At 41.9% G+C, this 24,342-nt stretch overlaps 1 protein-coding gene and 1 long non-coding RNA gene across 2 annotated transcripts; one reads left to right on the forward strand and one right to left on the reverse strand.

The window, feature by feature from the left end:
* The first annotated feature begins 3,283 nt into the window (after positions 1-3,283).
* LOC115135849 (arrestin red cell) lies at positions 3,284-19,595 on the forward strand. The gene is made up of 14 exons (XM_029670981.2): positions 3,284-3,477; positions 5,859-5,889; positions 6,003-6,063; positions 6,214-6,258; positions 6,364-6,560; positions 6,652-6,711; positions 6,886-6,953; positions 7,101-7,321; positions 7,443-7,515; positions 12,707-12,844; positions 13,124-13,207; positions 17,282-17,358; positions 17,841-17,895; positions 18,119-19,595. The coding sequence occupies exons 1-14, from the start codon at positions 3,455-3,457 to the stop codon at positions 18,201-18,203; spliced, it is 1,218 nt and encodes a 405-aa protein (XP_029526841.1). The 5' UTR covers positions 3,284-3,454; the 3' UTR covers positions 18,204-19,595.
* A 383-nt stretch (positions 19,596-19,978) lies between these two features.
* LOC115136467 (uncharacterized) lies at positions 19,979-23,034 on the reverse strand. Its single transcript, XR_010464908.1, has 2 exons — positions 21,926-23,034; positions 19,979-21,274 (listed from the first exon to the last, which is right to left on the reverse strand). It is a non-coding gene; the product is annotated as an uncharacterized LOC115136467 (long non-coding RNA).
* Positions 23,035-24,342: the final 1,308 nt, after the last annotated feature.

Below are 24,342 nucleotides of genomic sequence, written 5' to 3' on the forward strand. Positions count from 1 at the left end.
GCAAGAACAGCTCAAATAAACAAAGCGAAATGACAGTCCATCATTACTTTAAGACATGAAGGTAAATTATTCTTGAAAGTCAAGAACTTTGAAAGTGTCTTCAAGTGCAGTCGCAAAAACCATCAAGCGCAATGATGAAACTGGCTCTCATGATGACCGCCACAGGAAAGGAAGACCCAGAGTAACCTCTGCTGCAGACGATCATTTCATTAGAGTTACCAGACTCAGAAATAGCAGCCCAAATAATTGATTCACAGATTTCAAGTAACAGACACATCTCAACATCAATTGTTCAGAGGAGACTGCTTGAATCAAGCCTTCGTGGTCGAATTGCTGCAAAGAAACCACCACTAAAGGACACCAATAATAATAAGACTCTTGCTTGGGCCAAGAAACACGAGCAATGGACATTAGACCAGTGGAAATCTGTCCTGATGAGTCCAAATTTGAGATTTTTGGTTCCAACCGCTGTGTCTTTGTGAGACGCAGAGTAGGTGAATGGTTGATATCTGCATGTGTAGTTCCCACTGTGAAGTATAGAGGAGGAGGTGTGATGGTGTTGGGGTACTTTGCTGGTGACCCTGCCAGTGATTTATTTTGAATTTGAGCGACACTTAACCAGCATGGCTACCACAGCATTCTGCAGCAATACGCCATCCCATCTGGTTTGCGCTTAGTGGGACTATCATTTGTTTTTCAACAGGACAATGACACAACACACCTACAGGCTGTGTAAGGGCTGCATGAGATGACCTGTTCTCCACAATCACCCGACCTCAACCCAATTGAGATGGTTTGGGATGAGTTGTCCCACAGAGTGAAGGAAATGCATCCCAGAAGTGCTCAGCAAATGTGGGAACTCCTTCAAGACTGTAGGGAAAGCATTCCAGGTGAATCTGGTTGAGAGAATGCCAAGAGAGTGCAAAGCTGTCATCAAGGCAAAGGGTGGCTACTTTGAATAATCAAAAAAATCAAAAATATTTGGATTTGTTTAACACTTTTTGGGTTATTACATGATACATGTGTTATTTCATAGTTTTGATGTTTTCACTATTATTCTATGATGTAGAAAATAGTACAAATAAAGAAAAACCCTTGAATGAGTACTTTTGACTGGTACTGTATATTTATAAATGCATTTATTTATTTATTTAGTTTTTAGGGGGTGCTGCGGCACCCTCAGCACACCCACTTACTGCAGCTATGTTCATATAGAAAAGTAGTGTAAGGAGTTGTGTCTGTTCTATAACTTCCAGTGCATTCGGAAAGTATTCAGTCCCTTTGACATTTTCCAAATTTGTGTTATATTACACTCTTATTCTAAAATGTATTAAATTGTTTTTTCACCTCATCAATCTACACACAATACCCCATAACGACAAAGCAAAAACTGTTTAGACATTTTCGCAAATGAATTACAAGTAAAAAAACGAAATATTATATTTACATAGGTATTCAGACCCTTTATTCACCACTTTGTTGAAGCAGCTTTGGCAGCGATTTCAGCCTCAAGTCTTCTTGGGTATGACGCTACAAGCTTGGCACACCTGTATTTGGGGAGTTTCTCCCAATCTTTTCTGTAAATCCTCTTAAACTCTGTCAGGTTAAATGGGGAGTGTTACTGCACAGCTATTTTCTCTCAAGAGATGTTCGATCGGGTACAAGTCCGGGCTCTGGCTGGACCACTCAATGACATTCAGAGGCTTGTCCCGAAGCCACTCCTGCGTTGTCTTAGGGTCGTTGTCCTGCTGGAAGGTGAACCGTCGACCCAGTCTGAGGCCCTGAGCACTCTGGAGAAGGTTTTCATCAAGGATCTCTCTGTACTTTGCTCTGTTAATCTATCCCTTGATCCTGACTATTCTCCCCAGACCCTGCTGCTGGAAAACATCCCCACAGCATGATGCTGTCATCACCATGCTTCACCGTATTGATTTTGCCAGGTTTCCTCCAGACGTGACGCTTGGCATTCAGGCCAAAGAGTTCAATCTTGGTTTCATCAGACCAGAGAATCTTGTTTCTCATGGTCTGAGAGTCTTTAGGTGCCTTTTAGCAAACTCCAAGCGGCCTGTCATGTGCCTTTTACTGAGGGGTGTCTTCCGTCTGGCCACTCTAACATAAAGGCAGGATTGGTAGTGCTGCAGAGATGGTTGTCCTTCTGGAAAGTTCTCCCATCTCCACATATAAATTCTGGAGCTCTGTCAGAGTGACCATCATGTTCTTGGTCACCTCCCTGACCAGGACCTTTCTCCCTTGAATTCTCAGTTTGGCCGGGCGGCCAGCTCTAGGAACTTCTTCCATTTAAAATCCAGACTGTATCACATCCAGCCATGATTGGGAGTCCCATATGGAGGCGCACAATTGGGCCAGCGTCATCCGGGTTTGGCTGGGGTAGGACGTCATTGTAAATACGATTTTTCTTAACTGACTTGCCTAGTAAAATAAAGGTTAAATAAAAAATAAAAAATAAAAATGTTGGAGGCCACTGTGTTCTTGGAGACCTTCAATGCTGCAGATTTTTTTTCGTAGCCCTACCCAGATCTGTGCCTCAACACAATCCTGTCTCAGAGTTCTACTGACAATTCGTTCGACCTCATGGCTTGGTTTTTGCTCTGACATGCACTGTCAACTGTGGGACCTTATAAAGACTGGTGTGTACCTTTCCAAATCATGTCCAATCAGTTGAATTTACCACAGGTGAACTCCAATCAAGTTGTAGAAACATCTCAAGGATGAGCAATGGAAACAGGATGCACCTGAGCTCAATTTCGATTCTCATAGCAAAGGGTCTGAATACTTACGTAAATAAGGTATTTCAGTTTTGTATTTGTGATACATTTGCAAACATGTCTAAAAGCCTGTTTTCACAGTGTTATTATGGGGTATTGTGTGTAGATAGATGAGGAAAAACATTATTTGTATTTGTCACATGCGCAGAATACAACAGGTGTTGTAGACCTTACAGTGAAATGCTTACTTACAAGACCTAACCAAAAATGCAGTTTAAAAAAAGAGGAATAAGAAATAAAAGCAACAAATAATTATAGAGCAGTAGTAAAATAACAATAATTTAATCAATTTTAGAATAAGGCTGTAACATAACAAAATGTAAAAAGTCAAAGGGTCTGAATACTTTCCAAATGCACTGTATACACATTGCAATTCAATCTGCAACGCTCTAACGTTATGTCCCAAAAAGCGTAACATTTTGGCGTAGGGTATTCTGAGAGTGCGTAGCTATTGCGCAATGCTACACTGTTCCCAAAAGCGCGTCTTTATCAGAACTGCACGGATCGGATGAGTTCCTGCTTTTGCGGAAGCGAAAAGGAACGGAAGCCAGCGCCAGATAGCTTGCAAGGGTGGAGTAAAATACACCATAAAATAAACAGATAACAATTCACAGAAATACACACGGCTTGTTCTTTTGCCACCAATATACCGAAAGCCTGCCGAGGAGATGGGGGACAAGGCGGGCACCAGGTAAGGATTCATTCCCCCGTATTTTCTACTCCCTTGTCAGTGTGTGTGTTGTTGTGTGTGTGAAGGCACGAGCACGGGGAGCTAGCTACGCTAGCATCTTAGCATCACTTGAGACCAGCCTGTTCCCCTTACATCAACATCAGATTGGTCCATACTTACCAAGGCAAGAATAGCAACTAGCTATCTTATTAAACGTTAGAGACCATTCAGCCAAAACGACCATAGTCGTAGGATTTCGAGAGCAGTGTTTGTGTTGTTGTTAGCCAGACCCATATGTTTCCTAGCTAGCTAATGTTAGCAAAGGTAGTTAGCGAGCTAGAACTCTTCGGGCGGAAGAGTCTTCGCAATCCACCAGAATATCCCTGTTTTACCTACACCTTGATGACGATAACATAATTTCTAGTTTAACTAGACAACTAGCTAGTTTCACTTCAATTGCAACAGTTTTAGTAAGCATGTTCTAGCTAGCTGCAGGGTGGGGTAAACGGTGTTATGATGGCCCCCGTGGTGTGTGTGGGTTTAGGTACAACTCGCATCCAACAACTAACGTTACTGTAGCTAGCTCAAAATGAACGAATGAGCTGATATGCATGATTGATGTACTGTTTTGAGTCCTGGCTAATTAGCAGTCTGTTTATTTGGCCCTCAGTGACATCTATTTGATGTACATTTTACGCTTAATCGCCCAGTGTTATTTCATGCATAGATAAATATCCTGCATGTAAACAAACAAACACAAACAGTCTATCCAGCTAATGATACCATGTGCCATATACACGTGATTACTGTATATAGGCATGTTGTATAGCCACTGTTGTGTGCTGTCCATATCAGGCCAGGACAAAGATGCAGCTATTCATACACTTGCAGGCCTGACACCTTGGTAATCAGCTGCTTGTATCTTCATCAGTATGTACAGTCTGACTCTGAGCAGCTGTACTTCTCCACTAGGTTATTCTGGATCGATGTCCTCTGCAAGTGACTATAAATAATGTGGAATATATTTGGAGAATGCAGCATGGTTCTCTACCGACATTTTTCTTTGATTTTATTTATTGGTTATTGTGCTGTGGACAGGGTCACTTTCATGTAGAAGGTTTGACGTAAACGGTCATATTGGTGTTTAGGTTCAGTGTTTTGAGATTTAGGGTCAAGGTCAGGTTAATAGGTGTTTCTCTTGTGGTTTCTGAAGCGTCAGCAGCAGTGATGACGACCCCCTGATGGACGCTCGTGAGCAAGTGGGGTGGTGTTTTTGAGGGGTCAGGGGTTTGGATGGTAACTAGTCAGGAGGTATAAAATGTAGCACTGGCTCGTAAATGAAGAGTCAGCAGAGCACTAGGCCAATAAGATTCAAACTGAGCATGTGTGACAAGACATGCCCTGTCCTGTGTCCACTACACACTCACTATAGTTAAATTATATCCCAAGTCAAACTTACTACCATATGCTGTTAGTGTGCTCATGTTCTCCACCACTGGTGGGAAAGGATAAAGTGTTAACCTTCCTCCACTAGTCCTGTCCTGGTCAGAAATGGACTAGTAGTCAGTGGTCCCTCTTCATTCTCCTAATGTTAAGGAGTTGTTGACTTGTCCTTATCAGTTAGTTATCAGCAGTCACTGGGATGAGTTTCTATGCAAATTTAGCCTAGATATCCCATTTATGACAGGACTACAGTCGTTCAATGCTCGCCAGTTAATATCCTCTTTCCTCCTATATGCACGCACACACTGTGTTACACCTTGCCACATTCCATGAACCTCTCACAAGTATGTGTGTTTGCGTACCTAGGTTAGGTATGCATAGGGTGTGTGTAGGCCTAGTCTGTGATAGTGAAAGTGCTCTCTGAGAATTTAGTTCAGAAACTATTGTTGAACAGAATTTTTTTTCTGCATGCTGTAATAGGCGTAAAGAGTACACACAGTATGTATCAATACTCCTTTGTAGATATTCCTCGTGAAATGAGGAAGGAGGTTTTTTTTGTCCTGTTGTGTTTGTGGCAGTCGGCAGCAGGAAATGGCCTCTATTTGCTGGGAGAGAGTTTCCTGTCCAGATGCAGGATATTGGGTCTAACCCTACACCTCTGGGACATGATAGAGGACAAACTGGACGAACACCAGGGGCGTATTCATTATGTGGATTCGGTTGCTAAATGTTTCTTAAATGGAATCAAACAAAACGAGGAGTGACCTACCTTAATTTGTCCAATTAAAACACTAATTCTAGTAGCAAAACGTTACATTTGGCAACTGTTTGGACTAATGATTACACCCCAGAGGTGTGAAAGTTACACCCCATACTTTATAGGCTATAGTTTCTTACTTGATCAAATCTCTCTTTCTTTCTTTCTCTCTCACTTTCTATCTCCTGTGTCCTTTTGTCAGAGTCTTCAAGAAATCAAGCCCCAACTGCAAGGTAAAGGACATGAGTATTGCATGACTAGTTGTATCCTTTGATGGTTTATGTTATTAATTGTGACACTTTCACATTTGTATAAAGTCCTCTACTTCCCTCCCTCCTTTCTGCAGGTCACAGTATACCTGGGAAAGAGAGACTTTGTGGATCACCTTGACCAGGTGGACCCAGTCGGTAAGTGCTGGATGGTCAATGAGTTTACTGGTGAGAGCATCATGGGACTCTCATAAAACTGCCTCATTTTATTGTTCGTAAACTCTGTGTTTCAAACAATTAATATTGTCTAATCAAAACCTTACCTCTTTACATTTTCCTTTCTCACAGATGGTGTGATTCTAGTGGACCCCGACTATCTGAAAGAAAGGAAAGGTATGAGTTGGCATCTTCCTCATTCTCTCCACTGTTTTGTCTCCTATTTTTTGCCATTTTATATCAACCTCTTCTGATGTTCAAACCCCTCCTCCTTCTCCCCAGTGTTTGTGACTCTGACGTGTGCATTCCGCTATGGCCGTGAGGACCTGGACGTGCTGGGCCTGTCCTTCCGGAAGGATCTGTACATCTCCACCTTCCAGGCCTTTCCTCCAATCGCAGAGGAACGCAAAGCCAACAGTCGCTTGCAGGAAAGACTACTGAAGAAACTGGGCCAGCAGGCACACCCCTTCTACTTCACAGTGAGTCAAGTAAACACACACAACCACACACACACATGAACATACATATACTTTGAGTCTGTAAAATATGGCAAATTTGTGTCTCTCTCAGATTCCCCAGAACCTGCCGTGCTCAGTCACCTTACAGCCAGGACCAGAAGACACTGGGAAGGTAAAGACACTTGAGCATCACTTCATGCAAACTTACACATTATATGACGGATATCTAAACTCAGCAATTTCCATACCTTTAGAGTCAACAATACACACCCACATGACGCTAATAATGACAATTTGATCGTTTTGTCCATGTCGCTTCACCTTTCCTCCACCTTTCCCTCTTTAGGCATGTGGGGTAGACTTTGAGATCCGGGCGTTCTGTGCCAAATCGATAGAGGAGAAGATTCACAAAAGGTACAAAAGCCATTTTACTCTGTGTCTTCTGCAGGAGCTTTTTAGGGTCTGTAATCCTTGAAAACATGTGATATGCATGTCTGTGCATTTCTCTATGTTTTTAGTTAGTCAGCAAAGTTGGTGATCTCTAACGTATGTGTTGTGTAGGAACTCTGTGCGGCTAGTGATCCGTAAGGTGCAGTATGCCCCAGAGAAGCCTGGGCCTCAGCCCATGGTGGAGACCACACGGAGCTTCCTCATGTCGGACCGCTCACTACACCTGGAGGCCTCTCTGGATAAAGAACTCTACTACCATGGAGAACCCATCAGCGTGAATGTTCACGTCACCAACAACTCCACCAAGACTGTCAAAAGAGTCAAAATCTCAGGTACCTGTCTTTCATCAAAGTTGTATCAATTGTTATTTTATGACTCTAGGCTCTATTCGCTCTTCTCTCATCTGTTTTCTTTTGTATGTGTGTGGTTAACTCTTTCTTTCCCTCTCCCCAGTGCGACAGTATGCTGATATCTGTCTGTTCAGTACGGCTCAGTACAAGTGTCCAGTGGCTCAGGTGGAGGCAGAGTGAGTATTTTACCTGACTATTATACCTATCACTCCTCAGTTCATTTATTTCCACTTTGCCTGTTTCCTTTTATACATCACACCTAGGGCTGTTGCGGTGACGTATTACTGCCACACTGGCAGTCATGAGTCATGACCACAGTAAAATCCTACATGAACGTTGAGTCAGGGTAATCTCTTTTTATGCACACTGGACATGCATTAGTAGTAGCTTACCCAACTCCCTAACGATCATCAGGTGGCTAATGGCCTGGTACTCAGGGCTCTATTCTTCCTCTAACCCAGCGGTTCCCAACCAGGGGTACTAGGATCCCTGGGGGTACTTGGCCTATCCACAGGGGGTACTGGAAGACTGATTGGTCAAATCTACATGAGGGGGTACTCTGGGCAGAGCAAAATTAAATGGGTGGTACAGTAACCAAAAAAGGTTGGGAACCACTGCTCCAACCACTCTGACATCTATGCAAATGTAATCGAAAATCACATCAAACACTTATCATCAAGACAGTAGGTGCTTTTACAACTTACCTCACTGTGCTTGATCAATTTGAAGAAAGAAGTTCAACAATAGGTTGAAACTGAGTGAAAAACATGGTCGTTGTGGATGTTGTTTCAAAGCCTAACACAACAAAATGGACAGCGCTTTCTAAGGTGATGATGAATTCAAAGCAGACATATGCATATTAGAGCTTATGCATAGGCCTATATATGAGCCCAAGCCCCAAATCCCCCTGAATTTAAATAAAGATTGTGCCATTAAATAGCCAACTACATATTATGCATGGCAGAAAAACATAAATACTGATTCATTATATCTTTGGTACATAATCAAAATTAAAAATTAAACCCCTACAACTCATCCAGAACGCCGCAGCCCGTCTGGTGTTCAACCTTCCCAAGTTCTCTCACGTCACCCCGCTCCTCCGCTCTCTCCACTGGCTTCCAGTTGAAGCTCGCATCCGCTACAAGACCATGGTGCTTGCCTACGGAGCTGTGAGGGGAACGGCACCTCAGTACCTCCAGGCTCTGATCAGGCCCTACACCCAAACAAGGGCACTGCGTTCATCCACCTCTGGCCTGCTCGCCTCCCTACCACTGAGGAAGTGCAGTTCCCGCGCAGCCCAGTCAAAACTGTTCGCTGCTCTGGCCCCCCAATGGTGGAACAAACTCCCTCACGACGCCAGGACAGTGGAGTCAATCACCACCTTCCGGAGACACCTGAAACCCCACCTCTTTCAGGAATACCTAGGATAGGATAAAGTAATCCTTCTCACCCCCCTTGAAAGATTTAGATGCACTATTGTAAAGTGGCTGTTCCACTGGATGTCTTAAGGTGAACGCACCAATTTGTAAGTCGCTCTGGATAAGAGCGTCTGCTAAATGACTTAAATGTTAAATGTTATAATCGGTGTATCTTAAATTAAAGAAATTCAGATTTAGACTATAATTATAGTACATTTGTTGTAGATTTTGACTAGCCAAGTAATAGGGAATTTAAACAAATTATAATAATGGACTGACACATTACCTTGAGCTACAAAATATCTCACCACCGTGAGTTTCAATCTCCTCTCCTTTATTCCTTTCTCCAGCGCGCAGAGAGAGAGGGGCTGTTATAACAGTTTAATGAAATATGTTTAGTTGTGAAAACATGTTACTATCGATGTTCCCAAACAGATTTCACCTGGTTTCACAAATTAAACACTGGGTAGCTGCAGGAACAGGGTTGGAGAGCACAGAGTTTGGGCTGAATATCACCTGTGTCGCAGCGAAATGACTGGAATAGTCTACCCAACATGAGTGAAAACCGGACCGGCAGGAAAGTGGCCCCCATTCGCTATTCCAGTGCATACGGATGACATGTATTTTTTGTATTGCTTGTTTGATAATGGGCTATTATAAATCACAACTAATTTGACATATTAGTAAAGACTAGTTCATATTCAGAATAGTCTGATTGGTGGAAATATGATCATTTGATGAGAGAACAGAGTATGCAGCCTGAGGTAAGGAGCAGAGCTCAAGCTTTTTTGTTGTTTGCGACTTTCTCAAATCATCAATAGCCTATAGTCGGATCATACAGCCCATATATTTTTGATTTCTAAATAATTTTAAGGTTTGTATCATTCACAACTAAAGTTGCCAAATAACTCTAAACCTAGCGCATAGGACCTGTTTCAAATAATCACTTTTACGCTCAACATAGCCACTTCATATGCGCACTCTCTCGCTCCGGAATGGGAATATTATCCAGTCTATTTTTATCAGCTAAGTTCAATTATATTCTTACTATAAAATCATATGATGTTCTCGGGACTTATACGCATATATTGTCTGCTAAATGAACAAGCCTACAGCTTATGGCATATTTTTTAATTTAAAAAATAATAATTTTATAGCCAGATAACACACAGCAGGCCAATTTATATTCTGTTCTTCTGAAATGCATTTATTTCAAATCATAATGTTTTTAGTTTTTTTTTAGACCTGCCTAAAATAGGCAGGAGCCTCGGTTTTTCGGATGACTGCCTTGCCTGGTTCACCAATTACTTTGCAGACAGAGTTCAGTGTGTCAAATCGGAGGGCATGTTGTCCGGTCCTCTGGCAGTCTCTATGGGGGTGCCACAGGGTTCAATTCTCGGGCCGACTCTTTTCTCTGTGTATATCAATGATGTTGCTCTTGCTGCGGGCGATTCCCTGATCCACCTCTACGCAGACGACACCATTCTATACACTTTCGGCCCGTCATTGGACACTGTGCTATCTAACCTCCAATCGAGCTTCAATGCCATACAACACTCCTTCCGTGGCCTCCAACTGCTCTTAAACGCTAGTAAAACCAAATGCATGCTTTTCAACCGATCGCTGCCTGCACCCGCTTGCCCGACTAGCATCACCACACTGGATGGTGCCCACCTTGAATATGTGGACACCTATAAGTACCTAGGTGTCTGGCTAGACTGCAAACTCTCCTTCCAGACCCATATCAAACATCTCCAATCAAAAATCAAATCAAGAGTCGGCTTTCTATTCCGCAACAAAGCCTCCTTCACTCACGCTGCCAAGCTTACCCTAGTAAAACTGACTATCCTACCGATCCTCGACTTCGGCGATGTCATCTACAAAATTGCTTCCAACACTCTTCTCAGCAAACTGGATGCAGTTTATCACAGTGCCATCCGTTTTGTCACTAAAGCACCTTATAATACCCACCACTGCGACTTGTATGCTCTAGTCGGCTGGCCCTCGCTACATATTCGTCGCCAGACCCAATGGCTCCAGGTCATCTACAAGGCCATGCTAGGCAAAGCTCCGCCTTATCTCAGCTCACTGGTCACGATGGCAACACCCATCCGTAGCACGCGCTCCAGCAGGTGTATCTCATTGATCATCCCTAAAGCCAACACCTCATTCGGCCGCCTTTCGTTCCAGTACTCTGCTGCCTGTGACTGGAACGAATTGCAAAAATCGCTGAAGTTGGAGACTTTTATCTCCCTCACCAACTTCAAACATCAGCTATCTGAGCAGCTAACCGATCGCTGCAGCTGTACATAATCTATTGGTAAATAGCCCACCCATTTTCACCTACCTCATCCCCACAGTTTTTATTTATTTACTTTTCTGCTCTTTTGCACACCAATACCTCTACCTGTACATGATCATCTGATCATTTATCACTCCAGTGTTAATCTGCAATATTGTAATTATTCGCCTACCTCCTCATGCCTTTTGCACACATTGTATATAGACTCCCCTTTTTTCTCTACTGTGTTATTGACTTGTTAATTGTTTACTCCATGTGTAACTCTGTGTTGTCTGTTCACGCTGCTATGCTTTATCTTGGCCAGGTCGCAGTTGCAAATGAGAACCTGTTCTCAACTAGCCTACCTGGTTAAATAAAGGTGAAATAAAAAAAATAAAAAAATAAAAATACATTTATTGTTATGGTGTATATTCAATTAGTTTTATTCAACTTTTTAAAATGTCGATGTTCCAAAGGTGTGCGTCAGAGGCTTGTATGCTACTTGTCTGAGTGGAGTCTGGAGATGTTCATTTAACATGATTGTTAATTAACAGTCTGTGAGACGGCCATCCTTTTGCATGACAATAACCTGCTGACCGCTGCAGCACCAGACGTCATGGTATATAGACTATGTTGGTGAGCATTAAAGGTTTAGTTATACCATGTTTGATTTCTGGCGCCGTTCTGCCATTGTATACCAGTATTTTAGGATGAACAAATGTTGAAACAACATTTACCCTGGTCTGGCAAGGAACAACAAAATGTTGAGTTTGTAATTCTAAACAAAGTTCCTTCTATGCTACAGGTAGAGGACAAAACATGGAAACTCTGTGGGAATGAGAAACAACAAGTACCCAAAGCAGAGGCTACATTGGTAACCTGTTCATAAAAATTTGAGGCTACTTTAGATAGCAGAGAAACACCCTGTAATTTTGTGTATGTCAAAAAGAGTGGTGAAGCACTGTCTGTTACCCTGAGCACATCCCCCATCCTCTGGTAGTTCTGAACTACTGCAGTATAGCCAGTCATGCATTGTGGCTGGTAGCACCTGGGGATTTGCTGTTAGCTGGAATGACGCTGTGTAAAGCTTGTGTGTGTGCGCGTGTTTCTTTGGGTCGGAGCTTTCTCAGGGGCTACGTAGCAGATCTTAGATTGTTCTCGGATCTAGTTTGACTGTGTCTGCCTTGCTCGGTGGCGTTGGTGGCATCCATCCGCAAAGCCCAACTGATGTGTAGCAACAGGAGGGAAGAAAGGGCATTTGAACCGCCATTCCTGAAGCCAGAACGATAACCCACTTGTCAGATATTGTTCACTTTTTCTTTTGTTTTTTCACCAATTTCCTCTTGCTTTCTGTTAACCTTTAATATTTTATACATGCACGAAAGAAAAATAGTATCATGTTTATAGCTAAGTTAGCTAAAAAGTCCTCTTCCAGGCCCACAGTCTCATCCAGCAAGTATGGCTCCTGTACAGTTCTGGCTCGGGCTTGCTCTCCCTCCCCCATCCTTTCCTTTCCTGTTCATGCCATTATCATTTTTCAGATTTCCAAGGCATCTCTTAATAACTTCTAGCTTGTGATCAGGTGTTTTTCCATACCTTCTTGTCCAGATCTATTGATATTCCAGTTATGTCCCAGGTGTGCTGATAGGTGTGTGTTCCTCTCCTCAGTGACCAGGTGTCGTCTAGCTCTACGTTCTGTAAGGTGTACACCCTCACACCCACGCTAGACAAGAACCGTGAGAAGAGGGGCCTGGCCCTGGATGGAAAGCTCAAACATGAGGACACCAACCTGGCCTCCAGCACCATGTATGATGACTCACACACACAAACACTGTAATCTGGCATCCAGAACCATGTTAGATAATAATTACTCTCTCTCTAGCTTGGCCTCAGCAATATTTCACACACCACACATACTGTAACTTGGCCAGAATGTGACTTTACACATGCTAAGGGAGTGGTTGAGCTCATAAATGCATTTATTCTGATTTATTTTCGAACGCAGCACCCTAGAAGATGCAAGAACCCATCCCTTACTGAGAACCTTTTTCACCACCCTCTCTTTCTCTCATGTTTGTGTTTCAGTGTTAAGGATGTAACTAACAAGGAGGTCCTTGGAATCCTGGTCTCCTACAGGGTGAAAGTAAAACTGGTCATCTCTCGTGGAGGGTGAGTTCCACATGAGTCTGGTCAATATCAATACGTTGTTGTGGGGTGGTTCTGTGCAGGTACACACTGCAGTGTTTTCCTTACGCACTACTTTTTAAACTTCATATATTAACTAGGCTTCTTTTAATTTAAAAACCTCAGTCTAAGGGTGTTTCTCAAAATACATACTACCTCCGAACACGCATATTGGAGCACTTGAGGGTCGGAGTATGAGTTCAAATCAAAGTATGTGAAACAGAGCACAGAGGGCACTTCTTGAATGCGTACTCCATTTGTACATATTTTGAAGCATGCATCAACCCAAGCTTCAACGGAAAGTATGCAAAGAATTATGACGCAACCACGTAAAAAATTATGCCACATTTCTTGAAATCAATGGCAGGCATTATTTGAGCTGAAGCGAGAGAATGAAATGTTGCCTGTTCACATCTCATATATTTCCTGACTACAATATTTTATCTTGATATGTTAATAAATACATGCTGTGTTACTTTTGGCATGTTTTCCTGCCTATGTACCGTATACTGGCTAGCTACTAGTACTGTTAGATGGCCACAAAGAATTGTTAGCTAGAATTGACATCTATCTTGTATAATATTAGTTTTAGGTAATTTTTGCTTGATTTTATTTTATTTAACCTTTTATTTAACTAGGCAAGTCAGTTAAGAACAAATTTTTATTTGCAACGGAGGCCTACCCCGGCCAAACCCGGATGACGCTGGGCCAATGGTGCGCCGCCCTATGGGACTCCCAATTACGTCCGGATGTGATTCAGCCTGGATTCGAACCAGGGACTGTAGTGACAACTGTTAAACTATCTGGTTAGCTACATTATTATGATTCACATATAGCTAGCTGTTAGTCATGAAGTAAAACGGTTGCTTTGTGTTTATCTTGTTTCGTCTCTATTGCCATTGTTTTCATGATTGGAAAACAGTTCAGTGAATGGGTAAGTCAATAGGGCTAACTGGCTAGCTAGCCATGAAGAATTGGTAGCTACCCATGAAAAATGTACATCTACCTTGCATAACATTAGTTTTAGGTCAATTTTGCCTGTTTAACTACATTATTACGATTCACATATCTAGTTGATTATTATGAAGTGAAATGTTTGCTTTGTGTATATATCTTGTTTAATCTATTGTTGCCATTGTCCTGGCTGGAAGAAGGTTCAGTGAAGGGAGAGGTAAAGTGTGAGGTAATACAGTAGGGAGAGTGCGAGTGCTTCTCAAATGTATTGTTTTATGGGGGTTTTCCCACACTTTCGTCTCCACAAGAACATGATCTGAGAATACACTCTTGAGCATGAGAGTGTGGAGCACGGTAGTATGAAAAATTGAGAAACACCCTAATCCTCTCGGTTCTAAGCTGACATGTGGAATTGTTTTAAGGTGGTCATAACATAGATAATTTAGCTATTTGTTTTGGAATTGTAGGACCCCTTTAGGTATAAAACAATAACTGCATATAAATATAAAACAAGTATTGAATTTGGCCTTTACTACTAAAGCCCATAGAAACGCATTGAATAACATATTCATAAATGGCAAAAAAAAGAGAAAAAAAAGAATTATAAGGTTTAATAAGAAAGCTCAGGAAATATACACACTACAGGTCAAACATTTTAGAACACCTACTTATTCAAGTGTTTTTCTTTATTTGTACTATCTTCTACATTGTAGAATAATAGTGAAGACATCAAAACAATGAAATGACACAGATGGAATCATGTAGTAACCAAAAAAGTGTTATAAAATATATTTGGATTTGTTTATTTGAGATTCTTCAAAGTAGCCACCCTTTCCCTTGATGACATCTTTGCACACTCTTGGCATTTTCTCAACCAGCTTCATGAGGTAGTCACCTGGAATGCATTTCAATTAACAGGTGTGCCTTAAGTTAATTTGTGGAATTTCTTACCTTAATGTGTTTGAAGCAATCAGTTGTGTTGTGACAAAGTAGGGGGCTATACAGAAAATTTGGTGAAAGACCAAGTCCATATTATGGCAAGAACAGCTCAAATAAGCAAAGAGAAACGACAGCCCATCATTACTTTAAGACATGAAGGTCCGTCAATACGTAACATTTCAAGAACTTTGAAAGTTTCTTCAAGTGCAGTCACAAAGACTGATGAAACTAGCTCTCATGAGGACTGCCCTTGAGAATTTTCCTGCAGTTCTATATTGTTTCTCAACAGGGAATCCATGTTTACCTGACCGAATACAACCTTTTTTCTTAGGTTTTTGCCACAATAAATGTAATTGAACGACTAGACTAGTTTTTCTGACTAGATTACTAATCTCCCGCCTTCCCTTCAAGTCTGAAACCCTACCAACTCTGTGACTCACAAACAACCTGTCCCCTCCCTGACAATCCCACCCACAGTGATTAATTGACAGGCCAAACTGTTAAAGGGATAGTTCACCCACATTTCTAAATGACACATTGGTTTCATTACCCTTAGTGTCCATAGCCACAGAGCCAATAAAATACATAATTTTAAGAACAAACATCATTGTGGCAGTTCATATCTTGCAGTAAAACTGTAAATATAATTTTTATCTCGAGTCTGGTTTAGTGATATATACAGTTATATTACTTAGAAAATAGCTCTGATCATATAGGCCTAGACAATATCCCAAACATTAACAACACACTGAATTCATACATTTTAATTACGTCGCAACCCATTTTACCAATATGGGAGGTAAAGTCGTTAAAGTATTCAACAATTAACTGTGTATTTCGAATAGAATCAAGGAAACTATCAAAAACAATATCCAGGAGGGCATGCCCCCCCCCCCCCCGGCTGGCTACTTCCATGTCCTCAGGGAAACACTGACACACACACCTACCACTGACCACACACATGCTGTAGTCTACACACACACACCTTTACACTCCAATCTGTGTCATACACTCCTGATACTCTGCCACTACAACTTGTGTATAAACAGTCATAAAATCACGTCTCCCAGACCCTCACTCGTCTCTCTGCTCCTCCCACTCCACTCACTGGTGCGCCATGCTTTGTGGTCTCCCCTCTCTCGGTTGCGGTTGCCTTGGTTTTGAGTTCCCGCCTCATTTCATCTTCCCTCCTGTGGTTTGTGTCTCTCTCGCCTCCTGTGTTTGTCCGCCCGTCTGTTTGTTTGTGCGTCTCTCTCCCTCCATCTGTGCATCTGCTCTTGCATTGGGTCATCTCAGGCTGCTGAGTGGCGTGTTAGAAAGGTAATATGACATCCCAGCCACCACCTGCATGTGTGTGTGGTGATCTTATGCCCTACTGCTATTTGTGTGTGTGCGCGCTTGGTTGAGTGTCTGTGCGCCAGAACCGCCATCAGTGCCTCTTAAGTGTGTGTATGTGTGGTTATTTTACATACCAGCCATTGTATGTCAAATCTCACCTGCAGATGCTAAGCTGCAGCCTCCTGTGTTCTCCCTGCCTGAGTCAGTCCTAACCCTAAGGATGGTGTGAGGTTTCATTAGGCTGTGGCCCAAAGTCACACTGATGCAGAGTTATCAATGCAGTGTTGAGGGGAATTAAGCTTGAATATATTAAGTCTGCACATCTTGGTGTTCAGGCTTTGATTTATTACAATTCATTGGTTATTACTGTATAATGACTGTTTGGAAACAAAGTGCTACCCAGACCTGAAGAGTTCCCATTGGTGAAGATCAATGTTCGACAGCGAAGGAGGGTTGATGGGGATAATTGCCCCTTCACTGATCAAACATGTCACTAATCACTATTTCCTGGGTGGTTTCCTGTCAGATCTGGATTATTAATTGTGCAATAGTATATCATATGAATGTTTCCATAGAATAACAAATTGTTATTGATTGACATGCATAATTGAACATTCATGTGGTCCTTCGTTGCTCATTTGTTAGAGCATGGCGCTTGCTACGCCAGGATAGAGGGTCCAATTCCCGGGACCCCCCATACTTAATGTATGCACGCATGACTAAGTCGCTTTGGAATAAAGCGTCTGCTAAATGTCTTATAATATATATGCATGTATAATAATAATTATTGTTCTTAATAAATGTTGTTTATGTTCTGTGTTTTTCCAGAGATGTATCGGTGGAGCTGCCCTTTGTCTTAATGCACCCCAAACCCACAGAACTGCCCATATCCCGCCCACAGTCAGGTACCTACAGACTCCCACCACCTCTCCATAAGCCCACTATCAGGTCTTTATCTCAGTATTTCGGGTTTGTCTCCTTCCCTTCATTTGCAGTGAATTGAGAATTGAACAAATCCTCTGGCAAGCTTCCACCATATTCTTCCACCTTGTTACATTCACATATTCAAATGTTCCGATCAGTTCAAATTAAGGAAGATGAGCACTTTAGAGTCCCTCAAGGGGCTTGCTTTTTTGTGTGATTGGGAAGCAGTGAATTAGTGGAGACTCTACTTATCCTATAAGTGAATAGGAATTGAAAATGGACACAGTCTTGTGAAATATCTGTCAGTAGTTTAGTTCAGCCTTGTGGGCAGGGAACAACAGTCCCTCACATACACAAGCACATCAAATACATAATCTCACTCTGGTATTTCCTGCCTGTAAATTACTATGGAGTTGCCATGGTGACATCGCACTGACATGTCATTATCTGTGTGTTCTAACAGCTGTGCCGGAGTCGGACCCTCCCATCGACACCAACCTGATAGAATTTGAATCAAAGTGAGTATTAATCTGGTCTGTCTGACCATTGTCATCACTGCTTCTTTACTCCGTTTACACAGGCAGCCTAATTCTGATCTTTTGCCCAATTATTGGCAAAAGACCAATAAGTGAAAAAAATATCAGAATTGGGCTGCCGGTGTAAATGCAGCCAAAGACCATTCCCAAAGATCTAAAACACTCACACTTCTGCCATGTTTCCTTGTTTCTTGTCGTCCTGCAGTAGTTTCTCCCAAGATGACGACTTTGTGTTCGAGGACTTTGCCCGCCTGCGGCTCAAAGGAATGGCAGACGATGAGGACTGTTAGAGCTCACGCACACACTCTTGCACAAACTCTTACACACACACGGTGGGATGAAGGCATGTGGATGGAGAGGTGTGGTGGCCTCGTGGTCTTCCCTATGTTGCTTGCGGTGTTCTTTTGTCTTGCTTAAGCCACTTTTCTTGTACATGTTCTCTGTTTTGCATTCTCGCTGTCTGCAGTGGTTGTTGTTATGGGGGTGGCAAACACAAGTGAAAACCCAGCACCATGTAAATGTTGATGTAATATTGTACCATGGCGATGCTGACAGATCCACAGGTGTCATTTGGCCAGCAGTTTTTAGGAGCGGTGTAATAAGTGCTATAATGGATAAAAAGTAGATTTAAATGTCATAAAGAGGGATGATGTGCCATGGCTGTCCACGCCGAGGGAGTGCCATTAAAAGGAAGGGGGCTTTATCGTTCTTTTTCCACCAATAGTGATTTAAATGTAATTATTTCTACAAATATTGATCATATTGATCATGTATTGATCATTGATATAAAACAAGGTTTAGAGAGTACCTGTAAACACCGAGAGAAGGGCAAACACACAGACTGACACACTTTGGTTTGGTGATGTAATTTAGGCAACCCTTTCATCTGCCCCATCTTGACATTCCTGAATTTCTACCTTGTCATTCATTCTGTAAAAACCTTCATGTTTTAAGGGAAGAATAGAGGTATCTATGATTCACTCTCTTCTACAATAAAAAGAGGACAGACGATACGCTCCCACTTACAATAAACTTGCACACACTGGACCTGCACTGTATAGCCTAGTGATACTCCTCATTGTCAGTTAATCTCAATGCACCACTGACATTCATCAGATTCTTTTTCAAATAATTTCCACATCAGATTCCATTCACTTTTGTGCTGAATCCTAAACTGGCCCCTAGCTCTTCTCCTGTAGATCTGAAAGGATTGGATAGATATAAGTAATGTGGGGAAATTCCAACTAGCAAATGAGAAGGCAGGGTGAATCAATTACTATAATATTTATACCTATCCAATCCTAGAAGTGCCTAGTGACAGGCTAGCTAGGGGTCAGTTTGAGATTCATCATTGGTGTCAGAGCTTTGTAGAGCAACAGCGACACCAATGGAGCATGTTTTTCAGCAGTGTTGTGAACTATGATCTGTGATTATTGTTGTTGTGCATCTATGGGTTACCTGTTTGCAGCTCTAAGTGTGAATATTTGAAAGTGCTGCCACTGAGCTGCGGGAGAGTCTTAATGTCTACAGAAAGTATGCTGATATGATTTTGATGGAACATGACAGAACTATTAATATTATTACTACTGTATCATTGACTATGATTATTCTCAATCATTTAATACTTTTGTTTGCCTTTTTTCAGATTTTTTTTTTTTAAATTAAAGGCAAAAAGAATTAAATTCTCTAGTAGATACTCCTTTTCGTGTACGTTCTATCAAGTCTCACATCCAAAGACAGAAGAGAAGATAATCTGACTGATGAAGTCAAGTATCCAAACATGGGCTCAGATGACTTCCTCGTCAGAAGTTCAATTTCTTTATCTACAATGTGTGTTTGCGTTAAATTTGTTTTGCACAGTAGCTTATCAGAAGTTGTCAAAATGGCATCATGCTTCACCATTTGGGGCTCAAAGTGCCACTGATCCATTTATACCTACTTTGCAGAAATGTGTAGTTAGGTAAGCTCCTCTGTGGGCCAGTGAGTGACCATTAAAGGATGGTCGCACATAAAAACAGGAAGCAGTCACAGGACAGAGAGTGGTGTCTAAGTGAAGTGAAAAACATGACAGAAGTTTTCCTTTATTGCTCATAGTATTTTAAAACGGTTAATGATAAAACATTGAGTTAGGTCTTAGGTACTCACTTAAATAAGCCTGTACGTACAGTATCTGAAATTCACAACAGTATTACAGTTTGGTTTATAATTAGCTTTACCTATAGATACATTGATTCAAATCAATATCTTTCAATAGATAAACATGTAAAAAACAACATTTGAGCCACATTCAAGGTCTGTTTTAGTACAGGAAGTTTTGGGAAAATGTGTCAAGGTCCACCCTGGGCAGTGTGCACCATCCTCCTCTGGGCAAAGCAGACCTTGATATTAAATCAAATCAAAATCAAATGTATTTATATAGCCCTTCGTACATCAGCTGATATCTCAAAGTGCTGTACAGAAACCCAGCCTAAAACCCCAAACAGCAAGCAATGCAGGTGTAGAAGCACGGTGGCTAGGAAAAACTCCCTAGAAAGGCCAAAACCTAGGGAGGAACCAGGCTATGTGGGGTGGCCTGTCCTCTTCTGGCTGTGCCGGGTGGAGATTATAACAGAAAATGGCCAAGATGTTCATAAATGACCAGCATGGTCGAATAATAATAAGGCAGAACAGTTGAAACTGGAGGCAGCAAGGAGTCATCATGTCAGGTAGTCCTGGGGCATGGTCCTAGGGCTCAGGTCCTCCGAGAGAGAGAAAGAAAGAGAGAATTAGAGAGCATATGTGGGGTGGCCAGTCCTCTTCTGGCTGTGCCGGGTGGAGATTGTAACAGAACATGGCCAAGATGTTTAAATGTTCATAAATGACCAGCATGGTCAAATAATAATAAGGCAGAACAGTTGAAACTGGAGCAGCAGCACGGCCAGGTGGACTGGGGACAGCAAGGAGTCATCATGTCAGGTAGTCCTGGGGCATGGTCCTAGGGCTCAGGTCCTCCGAGAGAGAGAAAGAAAGAGAGAAGGAGAGAATTAGAGAACGCATATTAGTTGGGACGCAAGCGAGTGCCTGACACTGCTGTGTGTTCTGTGTCTGTTTGTGTGTCTCCTTACAGAGAAAAGACAGGAGAATGGACAGTGGGCAGTTATGCATACGTGTCACTACACATCACTGTGATTAGAGTATGCAATCAGAACTACAATAGCAACCCCCCAATGAGGATAATTTAAGGCTTTTGGAAGTCTTACTCTGTATGGCAGTTACTGGTTCTGTTGAAGGCCTACCAGTCATCCAGGAGTTGGTCTGCTCACCTGGTCGCAGCATCGTTCTACGGAGGTGCTTGTTGAGCCGATGGGTGAAACAACGCCATCTGGTGGGGGAAAAGCATTCAATCACTGTACCTCTATCCACATCGAGTACTACACACCACACACATCTCTCTTAGTCCCAACCACATTTACATTTGTACATTTGAGTAATTTAGCAGACGCTCTTATTCAGAGCGACTTACAGGAGCAAATAGGGTTAAATTCCTTGCTCAAGCGCACAATGACAGATTTTCGGTTACACCTAGATATATTACTTTACCTCAAGGGGAAGAGGCTAGGAGTTTAAATGTTCTAAGTATTCAAACTAATTATAGAACCCTTGCTCTATCACCTTTCCTGTGCCCCTCTTTCTCTCTCCAGGCCGCTGCAAGCCCCTCAACTCCCGCTGCTCCAACCGCAGGACTGCCAACTCCTTTGATTGGGTCTCCAATTCAAACTAACGCTCTGATAGGCTGGCCTGCAGAATGTTGGCCCCCCTAGCTTGAGTGACAGCTTCCTTCTGATAGCGGGAGGGAGACTAATAGAAGATGGTGACATGAGTCTATGTAAGTTTATATCAGACAACCTCACAACTAAGATCCCTCTCAGTTTCAGTATCTTTGTAGACAATGTCATGGATCCATTATTAAACCATATAGACGACTGTACCATAACATTAATGTATGAACAGATTTCAATGGTTGATCACTTACTGTGAGTGGCAGTATTGAAGCTCTGCTTCTTTCAGGTACATGAGGGTGGTCAGGTCAGAAACTGTCCGAGAGAGCTGGGGAGGAAGAAGAGGAAGATTGGACTGGTAAGAGCAGGTCAAAAATAAGATACACAATCACTGTTTTGATCCAATTCTGGGCAGGAAAGGCAAGGAGAAGCAATCTTGTGTACAAGGCCACTATGTAACTCATCCCAAAATGTCTCCCTTAAATCAAGCCACTCTGCTAATTTGGACACTGAAAAGAGACAATCACAACATGTTGGCAAATATATTCACAAATAACTCATTATTCAAATGTAATAAATCCACAGATAACTCTGACAATTTACAGGTGTTGAAGACACCAGTGAATGGGTCATGTTGTGTACAATCTCTCTGGAACAGTCCAGCGCGCACGTGACTATTCCACCTTTCCATTGCCGTCTTTACTCTGAAGTTCTTATGGTAAAGTATTTAAACGACTTGTTGGAGGTTGCGATTGCTGTTGGCATAATTTTAAAACGTAAAATTGGCAATAAACCTTGTCAGTACTTGCATGTCTTTAGACTGAACACGGCGTCTGTCACAACGCTACCAAACGTTCTACTGAGTGTAGTCAGAGACGAAAGAGGCGAAGCGAGAGGTTTTTCTCCGCCCACGAAAATATTTGTTTGTTCGGAGGTCACTAACCACGTTTCCATCCGACAATTTCATGAAGATGAATTACATGGCGCATGAACAAAAAGTGACGACTCGGTTTATGGAAACATGAAATGCCGGTAAAATTGTATAAATGCCGACATTCAATTTGTTCTTCAACATGGTGGGCTATTTTTGTGTCGGTAAAATAAAATTATGGAGAAATGGCAGTGGAAACGCTTTTATGCGCAAATATTGATATAATAACCATCATATCGAAGTAAATTTGGAGTCACGCGATGATATGTTGTGTGGTCCTCGCACATCGACTCGCGAAAGCATGCAGATTATTAGGCTACATATGAACTTCACAGGGTGGTGAGTGAGTTTGATGCTCCTTTCCAATAAATAGCTTCTTATTCTGACAAATAATCTCGTTTTTATCCAGAATAATCTCATAATGTAGGTAGCCTACCCGCACTGCGGTTTGTTGGCTAGAGCGCATGTGCCAAAACCAGAGTGGGGAAATTGGATAATCACTGGATGACGACGTCAATTGCACCATTGGAAAATATAGTTTGGACTGTAGCCTGTAAAAGCCTATTCCTGCTCTTTTCCCGCGATCCATCAAACACATTTGGTGTGTCATCATAGTGGTCCCTGATTTGAGGTCAGACTTCCTCAGGCAGAACAAATATAAACGTGTGCCTTTTTTCAATGCTGATTTGAATGTCGTTGAGAAAATAGAAGTGTCATTTTTTTCTGCAAACATGCTTTCTGAATATAAAAGTTATCCTCGAAGTAATCATCTAGTTTTTCAAAAGTATCTGTAATCTGATTACACAATTTTTGCTGGTAAAGTAAAGTATAAAAATGACAGTTCTTTGTAATCCCTTACATGTAATCCGTTACAGCATATTGGAAGAGTGTCACATATTCCATTCACCCAGTTCAATGTAACAGCGTTGTAACAGCATTACAACATGATACTCAAATTTGACCTATACCCATCACGAGGTTGCTACAACCTATGAATGAAAGTTTACAACATAGGTGCACACAGGACAAGAGAAAAATTGAGGTGACACATGGACACAGTGATATTCAATACCACCTTGCACACTCTTGCCTGCATCTAGCTCTCTATCCACCGGATGTGTACCAAACTCACTAAAAGTGGCAGTAATAAAGCATCTCTTGAAAAAGCCAAACCTTGACCCAGAAAATATAAAAAACTATCGGCCTATATCGAATCTTCCATTCCTCTCAAAAATGTTAGAAAAGGCTGTTGCGCAGCAACTCACTGCCTTCCTGAAGACAAACAATGTATACAAAATGCTTCAGTCTGGTTTTTAGACCCCATCATAGCACTGAGACTGCACTTGTGAAGGTGGTAAATGACCTTTTAATGGCATCAGACCGAGGCTCTGTATCTGTCCTCGTGCTCCTAGACCTTAGTGCTGCTTTTGATACCATCGATGACCACATTCTTTTGGAGAGATTGGAAACCCAAATTGGTCTACACGGACAAGTTCTGGCCTGGTTTAGATCTTATCTGTCAGAAAGATATCAGTTTGTCTCTGTGAATGGTTTGTCCTCTGACAAATCAACTGTAAATTTCGGTGTTCCTCAAGGTTCCGTTTTAGGACCACTATTGTTTTTACTATATATTTTACCTCTTGGGGATGTCATTCGAAAACATAATGTTAACTTTCACTGCTATGCGGATGACACACAGCTGTACATTTCAATGAAACATGGTGAAGCCCCAAAATTACC

This window comes from Oncorhynchus nerka, linkage group LG10, assembly GCF_034236695.1.
Source record: "Oncorhynchus nerka isolate Pitt River linkage group LG10, Oner_Uvic_2.0, whole genome shotgun sequence".
Taxonomy (NCBI): Eukaryota; Metazoa; Chordata; class Actinopteri; order Salmoniformes; family Salmonidae; genus Oncorhynchus; species Oncorhynchus nerka.